This window comes from Crocodylus porosus, unplaced genomic scaffold (genome assembly GCF_001723895.1).
Source record: "Crocodylus porosus isolate Cpor-Errol unplaced genomic scaffold, CroPor_comp1, whole genome shotgun sequence".
Classification (NCBI taxonomy): Eukaryota; Metazoa; Chordata; order Crocodylia; family Crocodylidae; genus Crocodylus; species Crocodylus porosus.
Window position 1 is genome coordinate 223,318,901 of NW_017728886.1, and position 15,630 is coordinate 223,334,530.

The window sequence follows — 15,630 nt, forward strand, 5'->3', positions numbered from 1 at the left end:
GTGGGAGGAGAAGGAGGAGGGTAAAGAGTCCCCCTCCCTGCCCCACAGGGGTGGGGGAGGGGGAGAGTCCTCCTCCAGGGCCAGGCACCCCTGCACAGAGTCCCCCTCCCCATCCTGCAGTGGTGGGGGGAAAAGGGAGGAGGAGTTCCCCTCCCTACACTGGGGGGAGGGGGAGGAGGAGAATGAGTCCCCCTTTGGGGCCAGGCAGCCCTGCACAGAGTCCCCCTCCCAGCCCTGCAGTGGTGGGAGGCAGAGGTGAAGAGAAGAGGACCCCCCCCCCCAGACTGAACAGAGCCCCCGTCCCTCCCCCAAGGGGGAGCAGATGAAAGAGTCCCTCTCTGGGTTGGGGCAGCCCTGCACAGAGCCCCTCTCCCCACCCCATGGTGGTAGAAGTGGAGGCAGGAGAGGAGGAGGAGGAAGGGAAGAGTCTCACCAGTGGTGAAGCATGGTGCTGCACGTGCACCCCCTGACAGCACTGGTGCACCCCCTGTCAGCCAGCATTCCTGGGCATGGGGGGGCAGACAAGTGCGCTGGTAGCCCCCGGAGAATACCACCCGGGGAGTGGGGACTCTCCCAGAAATGTCAGTGGTGCGCTACTTGCAAGTTGGCAGGATCGGCCATGGGGGGCCACCCCCTGACCCCTGCATTTCCAGAATGAAAAAACCTGTTCAATCTGTTCTATCCAATTCAAAAATTGTTCAGTCTCTGCAGGCTAGCCTAACCTGCAAAGATTGAACCAATTCAGGCTCAAGCTTTTTGAATGTCTGTCCGTAGCCTAAGAATTTGTCTCATGATTTTTGATGCTGTTGGTTTGGCAATACTGTTAGTTTAATCTCTGCAGCTTAGACTAACCTGCAAAGACTGAATCAATTCAGCCTCAGGCTTTTTGACTGTCTGTACTTAGCTATACTCTTCATGCTCCAAATCTGGAACTGAGGCAGCAAAGGGATACTGGTGATGCCCCCCACTACCCTTCTGAAAATCTCCATCTCTGGCATACTTCAGACTAGTAGCGGCGGGTGTTCTATAGCATCCTCTGCTTGAAGTTTGTAGTGTATGGAGCAGGAGCAGATAGATAGATCTAATTTTCCTGCAGCCACTTGACAGCACTTCAGTGGCAGCACAGACAGGTCCAAGATGCCAAAAGGGAATGAGCACTGCAGCCTGCTGATTGTACAGCTGCAGGGGGAGCTCTCCCAGGGCTTTGTGACAGTGTGTAGGGTTTGTACTTTTGAGAAATGCCTGATTTTCTAGGTTTAATTATTGTTTCTGTTTTACCTTAAAACTGCTTGGATTTAAAGAACAAGCAGAGGAATATTGATAACACAGACTGCTCCAGACTCAAAACTCCTGAGAAGAGAATTTATGAAGTAATCTGTGGAAATCCACACACAAGGCCAAATTTACTGAATCCGGTGGTAAAGCTTATATGGACTTCAGTGGGAGATGAGTCATGGTTAGAGGGAAGGTTAATTGTCACTATTTTGTTTTGGGATGACACTTGAGGATAAACAGGCACAGAAACTGGAAAGGTTTGCTAATGATGACCCAAAATGAAGCTCAGTACTCCCTGAGAAAGCTGTACTTTTGCTAATAAATATTAGGAGGATTAAAAGAGGGATTAGAAGTGTACACAAATGACAAGAATATCCAGAGTCACATTAGTTAGTGCTAACAAAATAATAATTAGAAGGCAGATAAAGCCTCAGACTTCATGGCTTAAGGCAATCAGTAACTACTAAGGATTAGGAGAAGAGTTCTATGGGAGAAGATCATCCCATGTCTACCTGTTCAGGTGTTCTTGCACCATTCTCCAAAGCATCTTGTGCAACCAGGACAGGATCCTGACACAGAGGATAAGTACTGACAGTCAAACCCAAGGCTGAATTAATTCAATCTTCATGGGTTAGTCTAAGTTGCATAGATTGAACTGATAAGCAAGTGAATAGACATTCACATTTAATTTCAGAAATGCACCCACATGCCTGCAGTGACCCAGACCAGAAGAGCTAGGGGGGTGCTAGAGCATGCCTCCCTGCTCGACTAGAGCAGACGACTCGGGCCAAGGCTAGCCTACCCATCCTGCTGGGGGGGAGGGGGGTGCAAAGGATGTGCAAAGCATCCTGAGATACTGGGGGACTATAAGTTAACTTGAGTCTGGAGGTGAACTGGGACAGAAATTCAATAAACCGATTTAACCTAAATCAATAATCCTGATACTACATCCATCCAGATTTATCTTAAACCAGTTTTGGCCATTTTAAAAGCAGTTTATGTGCACTGAACTTTTGTGTTACAGATTTCAACCAGTTTCCTTTTACTAGTTTATGTGTAATCTCTGTCCATAGCCAGAGTGACCATAAACCAGAATCATAATGGCACTTCCTAGGCTTCTAACATCATATATTTACACTTTCCTTTGGAGATGCACAAATTATTTTTACTGGAAAAGAGAACCTATGCAGTGGATGCATCTACCCATGTGCTTTACTGTGGAGTTCGCTAATTAGTTCTGCAATAAAGCATCACAGTCTACACATATGTCCATATTAGGGTGTAGTAAATTAAGTAACTAACCCATAGGATAGTACTGTCCAGGACAAGTACTATCTTATGATGGAGTAATTTATGCCACCACAATGCACATGTACATAGTGACCAGGGCTGGCTGGGGTCCAAGGATGTGGCAGTGCCAGCTAGCCCCCCACCATAGCACCCTCATGCCCCAGATAACCTCTCCACCACCCAGTGCCACTACCCAGAGCCCCAGCCTGACCCTCTAGTGCAGGGATGGACAAAATATGGTGCACAAGGCCATTCTACCCAACACACAGGGCCCCTAAAAATTTTAGAAAATTAATATTGATCTCTCCTTGGTTCCTGTCAAAAATGACAGGAGCCAGGGACAGTAAGACCCAGGGGAAGCCCGGTGGACTCCCACAACAGCAGGGCCTGCCTGGCCCTGCCCCCCCCCCGGTGGAAGCCCCAGCAGGGTCTTCTGGCCTGGGACCATGCGGCTGCCCTGGCACAAGAACCTCAGGTAAGGGAGGTGGGGAGGACCCCAGGCAGGGAAGGAGCCCAGGGAAAAGCTGAGCGCCAGGAGAAAAGTGGTCCCTCACCCAGCCCATGGCTGGCGCTCCCCGCTGCAGCTACTTGCAGCCCATGTGGGGCTGTCCTGAGCAGGCACAGACAGCCCCAGGCAGGCTGCAAGCAGCTGCAGTGTGGGGTGCCAGCCACAGGGCAGGCAAGGGGCCACTTTACCACACGCTCAACACCAGCTCATTCCCTGCCAGCGAGCAGGGGGTGGGGCTGTGTGCTGCCCCCCACCTGTACCAGAGGGCTGGGGGGCACTGGGAGTGAGCAGGCAAGGGAGCACAGGGCCAGTGCCAGCAGAGCCCAGAGCAGGGTGGCAAGGGTACAGGGTCCCAGCTGGAAGGGGCTCTATGGAGCCGAGCCAGCTCCCCCCTCTCCCTGCTGGTGCAGCCTAGGCCAGCTCCACAGACCCCTCCCAATGTGTTCCCTGCTCTGAGCCCCACTGGTGCTGGCCCTGAGACATTGGTCCCAAGACATTGGGACATTGGTCCCAAGATGGTGACCAGGGGGCAGGGCACCTGTCAAGGGGTGGGGCTACCCATAAAGCCCTCGACAGCTTGCCAAAACTGGGTAAGTGACCCTCCGCCCAAAATAATTGCCCGCCCCTGCCCTAGTGGCCCTACCTGCCCAGGACTACTCCACCCTAGCTTAGTATGCTTCAGTCCTGGGCATATGTGTAAATGCTGTACCTGGGGGAAATAAACTCCAGTGCAAAATGTGCTGGATTTTATTTCTTTGTCCTAATTGAAAGTGTTGATGTGCCCAGTGTGAGCAATTCATTCTGAGGCTTGTCTGTACTTCAGTGCACATTCTGCTTGTAGTGAGCTACATTATTGTAGCTTAGGTGTCAGTATAAATTGAATCCATTGGGAATTGTGTGCTTTGGAAGTGGCAGAGAATTTGTGAGTGACATTGAATGTAAGTGTTAATTATACTAAGATTTATTATACTAAGATTCGGTATGTTGTTTCTTTGCAAGTCAGCTCCGAAATAAAGCTTTATCTACTGCCTCAGCTTTGGTGGAATTATGTTTCCCTCTCCTGTCATTTTATTCAATTTTGAACCATTTAAGAGTATGGCAGATCTTAGGTCAGTGAATGCTGCAGGGAATTTTCCTTTATAATACTTACATATGGAAGAGCAAATGAATAGTTTAAAATGTTATGTAAAAATATAGGCTCTTTAATTATGTGACAGTCCTTCATAAATATTTTACAGTGGCCATGTTATAAAGACAAAATTTGTCAACCACACAGTATGTATCCATATATTTAAAATAAGAAATAATGGCAGTAACTAAGATGTCATTACATGGCTGATGCAATTGTTTATTTAAACATTTAGGTTATAATTCCATAAGGCAGTTCAAAATTTAAAAAAAAAACCCTCTTTTACAGAGTTTATCATGTAAATGTAATAAACCTAGAACATGGAGGTAATGGCCAAAGGGAAGCAAAGAAGTCTGAATAATTAAGTAGTTGTAAATAATCATGTCGTGTAGTAAACAAATATTACGCATTATGAGGTTTTTTCTCTTTTCTAAAGAAATGAAATGGGACCAGAACGAAGGAGTGGATCACATTGGAGAGGAAAGCATTGGTGAATAATTATCCGGAATACATGAATAACAAGGAGGGCGGTATTTTAGAGCTAAGAATGGAACAGATCATAACAGTTGAGAACACTTATGATGTTGTGTGTAACGCGCTAACTCTACTCATCTTGATCCACCACAGAACTCCTGTGTGATCCCTGGATTTCACTCCTCAGTTCCTGTGTATAAAATTAGGGTGACATTTCTTTGTCTATCAAGGTAGATAGAACTTTTCTTGGGTAATAGATACTCTTTCTATGTATTTGTGTCTGTACAGCACTGAGGATGCCAGAATCATAATATAATGTGATATCTGTAAATGTAACTATGATACAAGTAATTAGATTGAAAAACAAGTGCAACATTCAAAATTGAACCTGTTGTTGTTTTAGGAAATTATATTACTTTTTTAACAAAATTATTATTAGATTTTTTTAAAATTAAAAGTTCAGTTTTCAGTAAAATAATGTTTCCATACGAAGAAAATTTTGAATGCTGATTGAAACTTTAGTTAGTCTAACAGAAGTATCAATTCAATGTCACAAGAAAACTGAAAAAAATGAAAATATCTTAAATGCTGACAGCTTTTTGCAAAGTATTATATTTTGAGGGAAATATTTTTTCATTAATAATGTTGTCCATTTCCAAGAATAAGAAAAAAGACCAGTTTGTGTATGGCAGAACAGCAGGAGAATAGGACTCCATTTGATGCTGTAGACAGGGTTGCCAACTGTTCAGTCAGTAAAAATTCAAACAAAAAATGCTTGTCCACAAAGTCTGTAACTACTTTTGGGCCCTCCATAAAAACAATTAAGCTCTGACTGCTTTGTGACCCACCCCCACTGAAAGAAAGGGGGACAACTCAAGCTTGCTTGTGGCACAGGCAAGGCAGAGCAACACCACCTGGTGTCCCAGTGGAAGGGCAGCACCATGTAAGAAGCCTCTCAGTGCTTTGTAGACCCCTCCCCATCTAGCCAAATGCTGCTGGTTCCTGTCCTGTAATACTGCTGGTTTGCAGGTAGGCTCCTTTGGGGGAGCAGAGCTAGCAGGGGTAAGGCTGGGCAGTGAGGGGAGCAGCATGGTACAGGGTGCAGTCAAGGTCATCAAGGTATGGCATGTTTGGGGGACCACTGTGGTGGGGGCAGCATAGTGTAAACCTATTGCTGCAGCCACACAGGGCTGCCACCCCAAGATTTTATATATCAGTAAAACAAAAAATTGCAGGTTGTGAGTAAAAAAAAGAAAAATCTTCAGTTGACAACCCTGTCCGTAGAGCTCACCGGCAGCAACCTTTACTGAAGTTTGTTTAGTGTGGGAAGCTAAATCAAGCATGACACAGTTGAATGAAATATTGTAGGGCAGGCAGAGAAAAGCATCTAGGTGAATGAATATCAGAAAGAAAAAGAGGAAAAACTGCGGAAGAAGAATAACATTACTGAAGTTCCAAACATGTTCTCTGAACTGTATCTTATTGACAGGTGTTAAAGAGTTAGACGAGAGTTACTTCAAAAGTTACTGCATCCCTGCGGCAATGTTTAAAGTCACTGCTAGAGGCTAATTGCAATGCTGAGAAACTCAGCCATCTAGTCAACATTAAACCTTGTCTGAGTCTCATGATAACTATTGTTGGTTACCAGAGAAGCAGCACAGCATTTGGTGACTGCTGTCCTGAAATGGTTGTTCTTGATCTGAAAGTAGACAGGCACTATATATTCTTTTTGTAAACAGCGTCTTTATTGCCATCTGGAGAAAGCAAAGAAATAAAGGTGCTCATTCAGCACCTTGCTATCGAAAAAGCTGCAGTACAAGAACCAATCATGTTTCCCATTAGTGGTAGCAAAGTGAAATTGCAATGCAAGGACACATTAAAAGTATACAGCAGCCTTTTCTTGAACTTTTTAGAAATGCCTATTGCAACACTAAGACAGTCTTGTTGCTCTCCTAAAGGAGAGAAGAAAGGTGATATAATATGTTTCTATTTTTCCCCAAATCTCCACTGTCCGTATATGAGGAACCAGTCCAGGCACTGAACAAATGCGTGTGGGATAGGAATTCAGTTGCCCGAGGAATGGAACTATTTAGACTAAAATGTAAGGATTATATTTGCTGCTGTTGTTAGGCCACTGTGGCTTAGTGCTAGCTTCTTGGTTCACACAACAGGGATTGAACTGGAACCTTGAAAGTTAACACCATAAGCTTTTGCAGCTCTAGATAAAGTGAAAAGGTTTTTCATCTGGGAGCTGAAACAACACATAGTCTCACTGAATTGGTGCAAAGGTGGGGACTTGTAGCACAGACTCAACTAGGGCTGTGAGAAGCTTTGGTCACTGATTCGATTTGAAGGAGATTCAGCCTGATTTGGCAGCAGAATCTCCGAATCCAAATCAAATCAGGAGACCCTTTAATCTCTCTGAATTGAGTTGGAGCCCTCCAAATCAATTCAGAGAGATTTGGAGAGATTCAACAATTTGGCCATAGCACAGCTTTATATGTTTTTTCTACATACTTCAAGGTATCAGGCATGGCTCATGAATACTGAGCTGGTGGGGTGGCAAACCCAGAAGTGGACCAGCCGTGGAGTGCGTGCGGGGGGGGTGGGCCAGCTCAGCAACTGGTGCTTCCTGGGTCCGGGGGGGCACCCAGGGTCCCCCTCCAGCCAATCACTAGGCTGAGGGGGCATGGAGGGGTTCCCCCGCACACTCGGTGGTGGACCCAGAAGTGGACTAGAAGTACCACCCCACCACACTCCCATGGGATGCTCCATCCACCACACCATCTCTCAGTGTTCACGAGCCATGCCTGGTACCTTGAGGTACATAGAAAAAACATATAAAGCTGTGTCTATTGCTGAATCACTGATTCTCCTAGTCAGAATCAAATCTTCAGATTTGGCCTATCAAATTGGGAAAGTGATCCAAATCAGTGAATTGAATCACTGTCCCCCAAATGGCGCTGAATCCGAATTGAATACTGCCCACTTTGCACACATCTAAGATTCACCTGTAGTTTACACTTGGTAATTATAGCAGCTCTGCACCCCAAATTAAATCCTGTCGCAGGGCTGAAGAGGGCCTTAAAGATATCAGAATTAGTGTTCTCTCCTTCTGTGGTAAGGAAAACAGGTATCAGCCTGGGCATATGGGAGACTGCAACTGCATGGTGGCTCACTCAGTCTCATTCTGTGGAGTGTTGTAGGGAAGAGATCAAAGGTGTAGCCAATAAAATACCACAACATGGATAAGAAGTAGCACACGGCTTATTGAAGCTGAGGTATCAACTATGAAGCATTTCTTCTGTTCTCTACAGCCTAGGGAGGGAATCCTGTTCTCCTCCAAAACCTCAAGAAAACTAACTGTGTGAAAGATACATTTACAAGGGTAAAGATTTTCATGTATAATTGAATAGGGTTCTTTGAGGTGGAGGAGGTGGAAACAAGTTTCAAGAAAGAATGCCTGCTACTTTTCTTAATGAATGGTGTTAACAGCCATCATCTCCATAATCATATAACCTCATTTCATTTTAGTAGTATTAAATGAAAGGAGAGGCAGGTGAATAAAGTGATTTCATATATCATTCAAAATGTAGCTCTTTTTGTATTAAACATTAACAATAGCTGTCATCCTAATACAAAAACAGACTTTCAATTACTTCTGTGTTGAGAGAATGTAGATATAGCTGAGAGCCACGTGAGACATCATTTTAGTACTATTATAGAAAAACAGAATGTGTGACACTACACTCTAATTTAATTTGAATATGCTATCAATTTTCTAGGAAGTTTTTTTCTTTGCAGCTTCAAAGCTTTGGTACAGAATAGAACAGAGCCTATAACCGCTCATAATGTTTATGTCTCTCAATTTACAATAACCTTTCCCTCCTGTCTTATTCTAGCATGTAAGTAGGTCAGTATTATTACTCAGGGGTTCAAGTACCTGATGTACTGCTAAGGAAGATGCACTTTTATACAGTAAATAGAAGCCTACACCATGTAACTTAATTAATTTCCACTGTGAATAAGCCTGTACATGTTTTTACATGAATCATTTTGAGAGTCCTGTTTTATGACTCGTGACTGGTATCGAGCACTATAATTAAATATTGTTTTAAAGTAGATCTTGTCAAAAGTTTTGCAGTTAAACAGTTTGTCATATGGATTAATCAAACTCTAATGTTTTGCAGATATGTTTTTTGTTTTAACTAGTTTTCATCAAAAATCAAGGTGTTCTAGCAGAAACCTGCATGACTACCTACTAGCTTAACTGAAGGCATGCTAGGCACCCTTGGCCCCCATGAACCACAGCGCTATTGCAGCTCATCCATACAGACTGGCCAGGAGGTGGGTGGGATCCTGGGGCTTCCAGTCTACAGAGCCAGGAGTCTGAAAACCAAGGGTGGAGGAGCCCAGCTCTGCAGTGGAGAGCTGGGAAGCACTGAGTTCTCTGGAGGCTCAAGTGTGGAAGAGCAGTAGCAAACAGTGGCAGTGCAGCAGTGTGTCACAGAGTGCAGGGCACGCTGGGAATGATAGTTCTGTACGGTAGCACTGGATTTTGCTGCTCCTGGGATGAATTTACCCTATTTTTTTGCTGCAGATGTCCATGTCAAATGGACAAAAGAACTCCATATTTTAGCAGCATGTGCCTCTGTCAGCGTCTCTGGGCTTTTAAAATTTTCCTTTACATACATTCCCCACTCCATGTTTTAAGCCCCTAGGTACGTAATCATGAGTTGCTCTCATGCCTGTCTGAAGACTCACCATTGACTCTAAAGAGATGCTAAAGTCATTTTGAGTGTTCCTCCAAGGCCAGGCACGAAAATGGTAGGTGAGCCAGTGCCTAAATTTAGGCACATACTGAAACAGTTTACATTCTGCCCTTAGTTTATAAGTAAATTGCTGGAATGTCCCTTCCATAACTTGCTAACCCCATAACTAGGAGCTGAGCATTATTCATTTAGTGCTATTAAGAGTACAAATTCAAAATTACTTATCTGTTTGGCTGATAATACATGAGCTCATAAATAATTTAGTTCATTGTTTTATAGCTTTATTGACTGTGCTGTATTAACAGAAGTCGAAAATAATAGGAAAGTATTTTATTCTGAAAAGTAATCAAGTATGATTCTGAACATACAGAGAGCACATTTTCTGAATAAAATGCATCATTTTTGGCATAGTGACTTTTCTAACCCCAGTGATGCCTTAATATGATTATAATGATAATGCTGTTCAATTTATGTTAGTATTACATTCTAAAATTGTTTAGCATCCGATCTGTCATACTGATGCAAGAGCCCCTGGGCTTGATCATTCCTGAAGAGAAGCAACATGCATCACTGTGTCTCTTGTCAAATTGTCTGTTTCATATTCAAATACAAGTGCATCAGCTAATTTTGCAGCATAAAAAGTGATGCCTTTCTGCATTTCCGTGGGTGGAATTGTTAGCAGAAGGTAACTCTCCACATCATTTGACAACAAATTTATTTGATGCAAAGTTATGACCTAATGAATGTAAATGTCTCCTTATGAAACTGATGAAGAATGGACCACAAGAATAAATTGTCTTGCAAGGTTTCCAGCTGGGCTAAAAATAGCCTAAAATCATCTTTCTCATGAAATGGTGACAAATTCTTTCTAAACTTACTCAAAAATAAAACTCGTAGTATACAAAACTGAAAAAGTTGCCCCAATATTTTTTCAAATTTCAGTCCACCATCAATCTCAAGTCATAGTGAGGTGGTCAGGGAAGTGCCCAGTTGTTCTACCAGATTCAACATTTCATGGAAGTGTCTTTTATATTTCATATTCCTGTGTTAAAGAGCAGTTATGGCTACTACTTTCTAGGTAATCCAGTTCAGTTTTTTGTTTTTTGTTTTTTCTGATAGTGATTTCAAGAATTTATTTGAGCTTGATGGTATCTGAATCTGAGCTGCTTTATTGCTGTTTTTCTTAGAACATTTTCTGACAGGATTTGATTAAAGCAGAAGTCTTCTGTGCTGGATAAACTTGTTCAATTTTACAAATGTAGCTCTACAGCTAAAGCCACAAGGAATAAACATCAAGATAACATTGATCTGTCCCCAGAGGACAAGAACAAGGTCTGAAAATCCTTTAATGTTCAAATGTTTAAGAATAGTGACTTGGGTCAAATTTCTGGAAAAAAACAAAGAAAAGTAGATGATAGACATGAGAAATATATGGAAATTAATGCTACAATCTCAGATATTTCTCAAAAGTGGATTATAAATATGCCATCTTCTCCCCAGAACCTGAACTAATTTTAGGAAAACACAGTGAAAGTCAGCAAAGTCAATGGCCTTAAAGCTACTGTACTAAAATAGCATGGAAGGAGATAATTATAGTAAAGGTCATGGGATAAAATATCTATTCCAATTAGAATACAGTATTTTCAAGAACAAAATGGAAGCCTAGAAGAGATATTATCGTTCCTCAATCACTTCCTGCACAGGTTTGAAGTTTTAAGTTGATAGGTTGACATGAGTGAAAATTACACCGTTTTTGTATTGTATTGTATTGTCTACACTTTTATACCATTTTAAATACTGGAAGGATATCTAATTTAACAAAAAAGCCATAGATGAAAGATATTTTTTATGTTTAATAAAATAATTGCTTAAAATTAAAGAAATCTTGCATTGCTGATGGTGTGCAACCAGGGGCTCCCTGTATGCATATCTCAGCATGCTCTTCAGGTTCCCGCAGTCTGTCTGAATATGGCAGCAGTGTACAGGGCAGCCCTTATTGGTTGATTCAGACTGCTCAGGGTCAGCCTGTTTCTCCCTTCTGCACAATGTGGGGATTGTGAAGGGATATGTTATGCTGTCTGCTGGGCTGGAGCAGTAGTGTTTTAGTTTAAAGGTGTGCCACCGCCATTTTCTTAGTGCTGACACATTTCACCATTTATACAACTGCAAGTATCGCAGCATCTGGTGCTTTTCAAAGCACTTGGCACTGTGGTGCAAGCATGTGTACAAATGCCTTGAATGTCTGTACGTAGCCAATGGCTAGGGGCAGAAGGTACACATAAACTGGTTTAAGTAATCAGAAAGTGGTTTAAACCTGTAACAAAACAAAAGTTCAGTGCACAAAAGCTAGTTTCAAAATGGCTGAAACTGGTTTAAGATAATCCTCATTCAATGCAGTATCAGACTTAACTGATTTGAGTCAAACTGGTTTATTCAAGGTCTGTCCCACACCCCTTCCTGGTTCAAGTTAAATCACAGTCCCCCAGCACCCCAGCATGTTTTGCAACCCTGGGCTGGGCTGGGCTGGGCTGGGCTGGGCTGGGTTGTCTGTTCCAGCAGAAAAGGGCTGGGAGAGAAGCAGGGGCTGCCCTCACCAGACAAACCCCGGCTGGGGGCTGGGGCCAGGGAGGGGTGTTAAACCCCCTTGCCCCTGAGTATAGAACTCCCCTGTCCTGATAAACTTACTGCTGGCTGTGACTGTGGACTATAAATCCCAGAGGCACTTGGAAGCAGGACAAGGAAGTGATGAGCAACCCTGCCGAGTCCTGCTGCCATGATTCTGGACTGTAAATCCCAGAGACCTCAGAGGCAGCTAGAGGAGGAAATGAACACACAGCCCATATTGGCTATGAGCCAGATAGCCATAGTTTAGTGCACCCTGGCTTCTGGCCTGATCCACTGCAGACATGGGGCTGCATTTCATGAATCAAAAGTAAATGTGTGTTCACTTGTTAGTTTAATCTCTGGATTTTACGCTAACCAGCAAAGATTGAATTGTTTCAGCCTCAGTCTTTTTGACTGTCTATTCTTAGGTAAGATTCCCCTGTTGTGAACAAAACTTTAAACACTAGATTCCTGAGCAGAAATTGGGTGCCATAGCAGTTGCCAGTTGTGGTTCTTGGTCAACTACAACATTGTGCATCCTTGGTGAAGTTAAGTTGCAATGGAGCGGAAGCAGACTTAGACACTTGAGGACACTTTTAGCTGCATAGAGTGAAAATATAGCCACATAAAGGTATGTAGGCATATAGAGACAATCTAGATCATTATGCAAAGTGAAGTAAAACACTGTTGGGTGATTTAGATGCCTTAGATGGGTAAGTGACATACATCTTGGTTCATAGTTTATTCTTCAGATTGTTGGCTTGCTTCTCTTTCTCAAGCTGTTGTTACTCCACTGACTTCATTGGCATTCTCCCTGCCTTATACAGGGAATGAGAAGAGCATGAGTCATGGTATTGATCAGGATGTCATGGAGTTTCTTTCCTGAGGTGAAAGTATTGCTTCTCTACACGGCTTCCACAGATCTTGTGGTGTAGCATTTACTTTCCTCCAAAAAATACAAAACAAAACCCACGCATATAAAGACAGTTCAAGATGCTTTTTGCTTAAAACAGAGTTCAAAGGTTATGTGCATGAAATTGCAATAGCTCTCTGTAACTTTCCACAGTTATTTTTTGTAATTATGTCTATAATCATTTGAGTCATGTCATTTCCAAAATAATTGGCTATGATTTTATTTTTCTTTATCAGTGACTATCACTCAAACTAAAAGTTGTCTTATGTTCACATTCTTATTATTTGGTCTTGTTTTTGTGGAAGAGTTTTGGCACAGGAAAAGAAGTAAAGTCTATAATCTAGGATGTGTAATAAAGTACTTATATGTCAGATGTTAGTATATTTTAGGGTAGATGTATCACGAAATAAGAAAATGGGCTAGTATTGCTGTGAAGTGCATAGTACGTGCAAGAAATAATCTATGATTTTTAAAATGATGTATGGAAAGTACAGTGCATTTTTATCACCTACAAATATTAAAATGAATACAATACATTTAAAAACTAAAGCTATAAATCTGTTTTTTCCCCTAAAGGGTTCTATTTGAGGAAAGTAGTGAATATTTTTACATCATTTAATTTCCTTTTGGAGGAGGGCAGAGATAATGACAGTCATTGCCTAGATCAGGGATAGGCAACATTTTTTGGCTGGAGTGCTGAAAAAAGTATAGTGTCTACCTTGGAAGGTGCTGGAGTGCTGACATGTTGGAGCCCGGAGCAACTGTTTGCAGCCTCCTAGCTGCAGCCGGCCCAAGGAGCCTGGTCTGCTTGCAGCAGTGCTTGCAAACTTTGGTGGAGTTACTGCTTCAGTCTTCAACTGTTTAGCTCTCATGGATGAAGTCTGGTTGAATCAGCAGAGGTTTCCACAGAAGCATAAGACTTCCCACTTTCCTCCATCAGGCTGAAGTATCTTTAACCCCCAGACTGTCCCTGTGTTGTTCAGGCTTTGATTTTATAATGAAAAATAATTATTAGCCCAAATTTAAATGGTGACAGTCCACTGTATACATTACACATGTTATAAAAATGCATTCCATATGTTTTCTTTGGTGCTTTGCTGAAAACACTATGCACTATAACAAGTTTTGCAACATAATTTTAATGTAGTAAAATCTAGATCATAATTGTATATATACTTTCTTATTCTACTATTTATTATTTATTTTCACAGCCTCTAGTATATGCACAAATATACTCTTAACTACTAAGCTTTGGCTTATGTGCACCCAATGTTTGTTTCAGATATCAACATGGCAGGAGAACCAAAACCCTACAGACCAAAACCTGGAAACAAGCGACCACTTTCAGCTCTCTACAGGTACGTTGGAATTTATTACAATAGCTGAAAACAGCTTCATTTTTGTTGAAAAAAAATTACAGTAGCCTTAAGGTCATATGTTCTTTGAAAGAATATGTCCAAAGAGATGGGAGTATATAGCCTAGAAGAGTTAAGTGCAATAAGTATTTTCCCTGGAGTAGTTGTCCCCATATTACACAAAAGGGTTTTTGACCATAGATGAGAGAGATCTGTGGATGCCAAAAGTTTTAGGGGAGAAGAGTAGAAGTTGTGCTGTTTGCTTTTATATTTGCAAGTAATTTTGAGTGTACAAAACTACTGTATTGCCTTTGATTTTGATAGATAATGCTTTTTATCTGATAGCTTTATTGAGCATTTAATTGACTCAATGTAAGAAGCAGGCAGAGAAAGCAAATTTTTTGAATTATGTACTTGGAAAAATGTATTGAGATAATTGTCCTTTTTCAGTATGACATCTGAAACAACTGCAGGACTTTTTCCCCCTGTTGGATTCAAATGCCTCTCACATTATTGCTCATAAAGGCAAGGTCTCAGTTTCTGCAGTCTGGAATTTCAGCTGTTGCTCTAGATTGCATTCTTTTTATACATTTAAATCAGATCCTTAAAGTTATCTACTTATAAAAGATTGATTTGATAGTTTCTTTTTTGGTGCAGATGAAAGTCTTTAAATAACTTGGGATATTATTTAGAAGACTAATGATATTATAAAATTATATACTTAAAATTTAAAAAAAAAACCCATGGATACAGACTGACAGAACAAACTAGTGATTCTGGATATGCAGTTTGAAGATAGTTTGAGGGGGTTACTGGTAGAACATGCTGCATTACTTCCTCTGAATATGAAGCCAGTTCAGCATGTTTTAAACTGAATCTCCAAAAATTACCAAAATTAATAGCCATTTAAAAAAGTTTAGATGGTGTTTTTACTTCAAATAGTTATGTTTTAATATATTAATATAGTATGAATTTTTATGTGGGTTGGCTTTCATGATGTTCTGACAATAAACAATATGATTTAGATAAGGCCCACCCAAAATGCACACTTAGGTGGGATTTACACCCAAGATTCCAAAACTGCAATCCTCAAAACCCCTGCTGACCTGCCATCTTAACCTGGAGTTGCCTAAAATTCTCGTTAAAAAATTAGGAGATTGTGGTGTCGATGCCTACACAGTCAGATGGGTCGCCAGTTGGATGGAGGGCCACACCCAGAGAGTGGTGGTGGACGGGTTATTTTCAACCTGGAGGGATGTGGGCAGTGGGGTCCCCCAGCGCTCAGTCCTCAGGTCCACACTGTTCAATAT

General features: G+C 41.9%; 1 protein-coding gene across 5 annotated transcripts in view; it reads left to right on the plus strand.

Moving 5' to 3' along the window:
• Positions 1–15,630, plus strand: part of RALYL (RALY RNA binding protein-like) — a 678,566-nt gene that overhangs the window by 547,002 nt on the left and 115,934 nt on the right. For all 5 annotated transcript variants that reach the window (XM_019549824.1, XM_019549846.1, XM_019549832.1 and 2 more), the window contains one exon: positions 14,248–14,323. In XM_019549824.1, the coding sequence (XP_019405369.1) occupies positions 14,248–14,323 (76 nt within the window). The remainder of the gene's footprint in view (positions 1–14,247; positions 14,324–15,630) is intronic.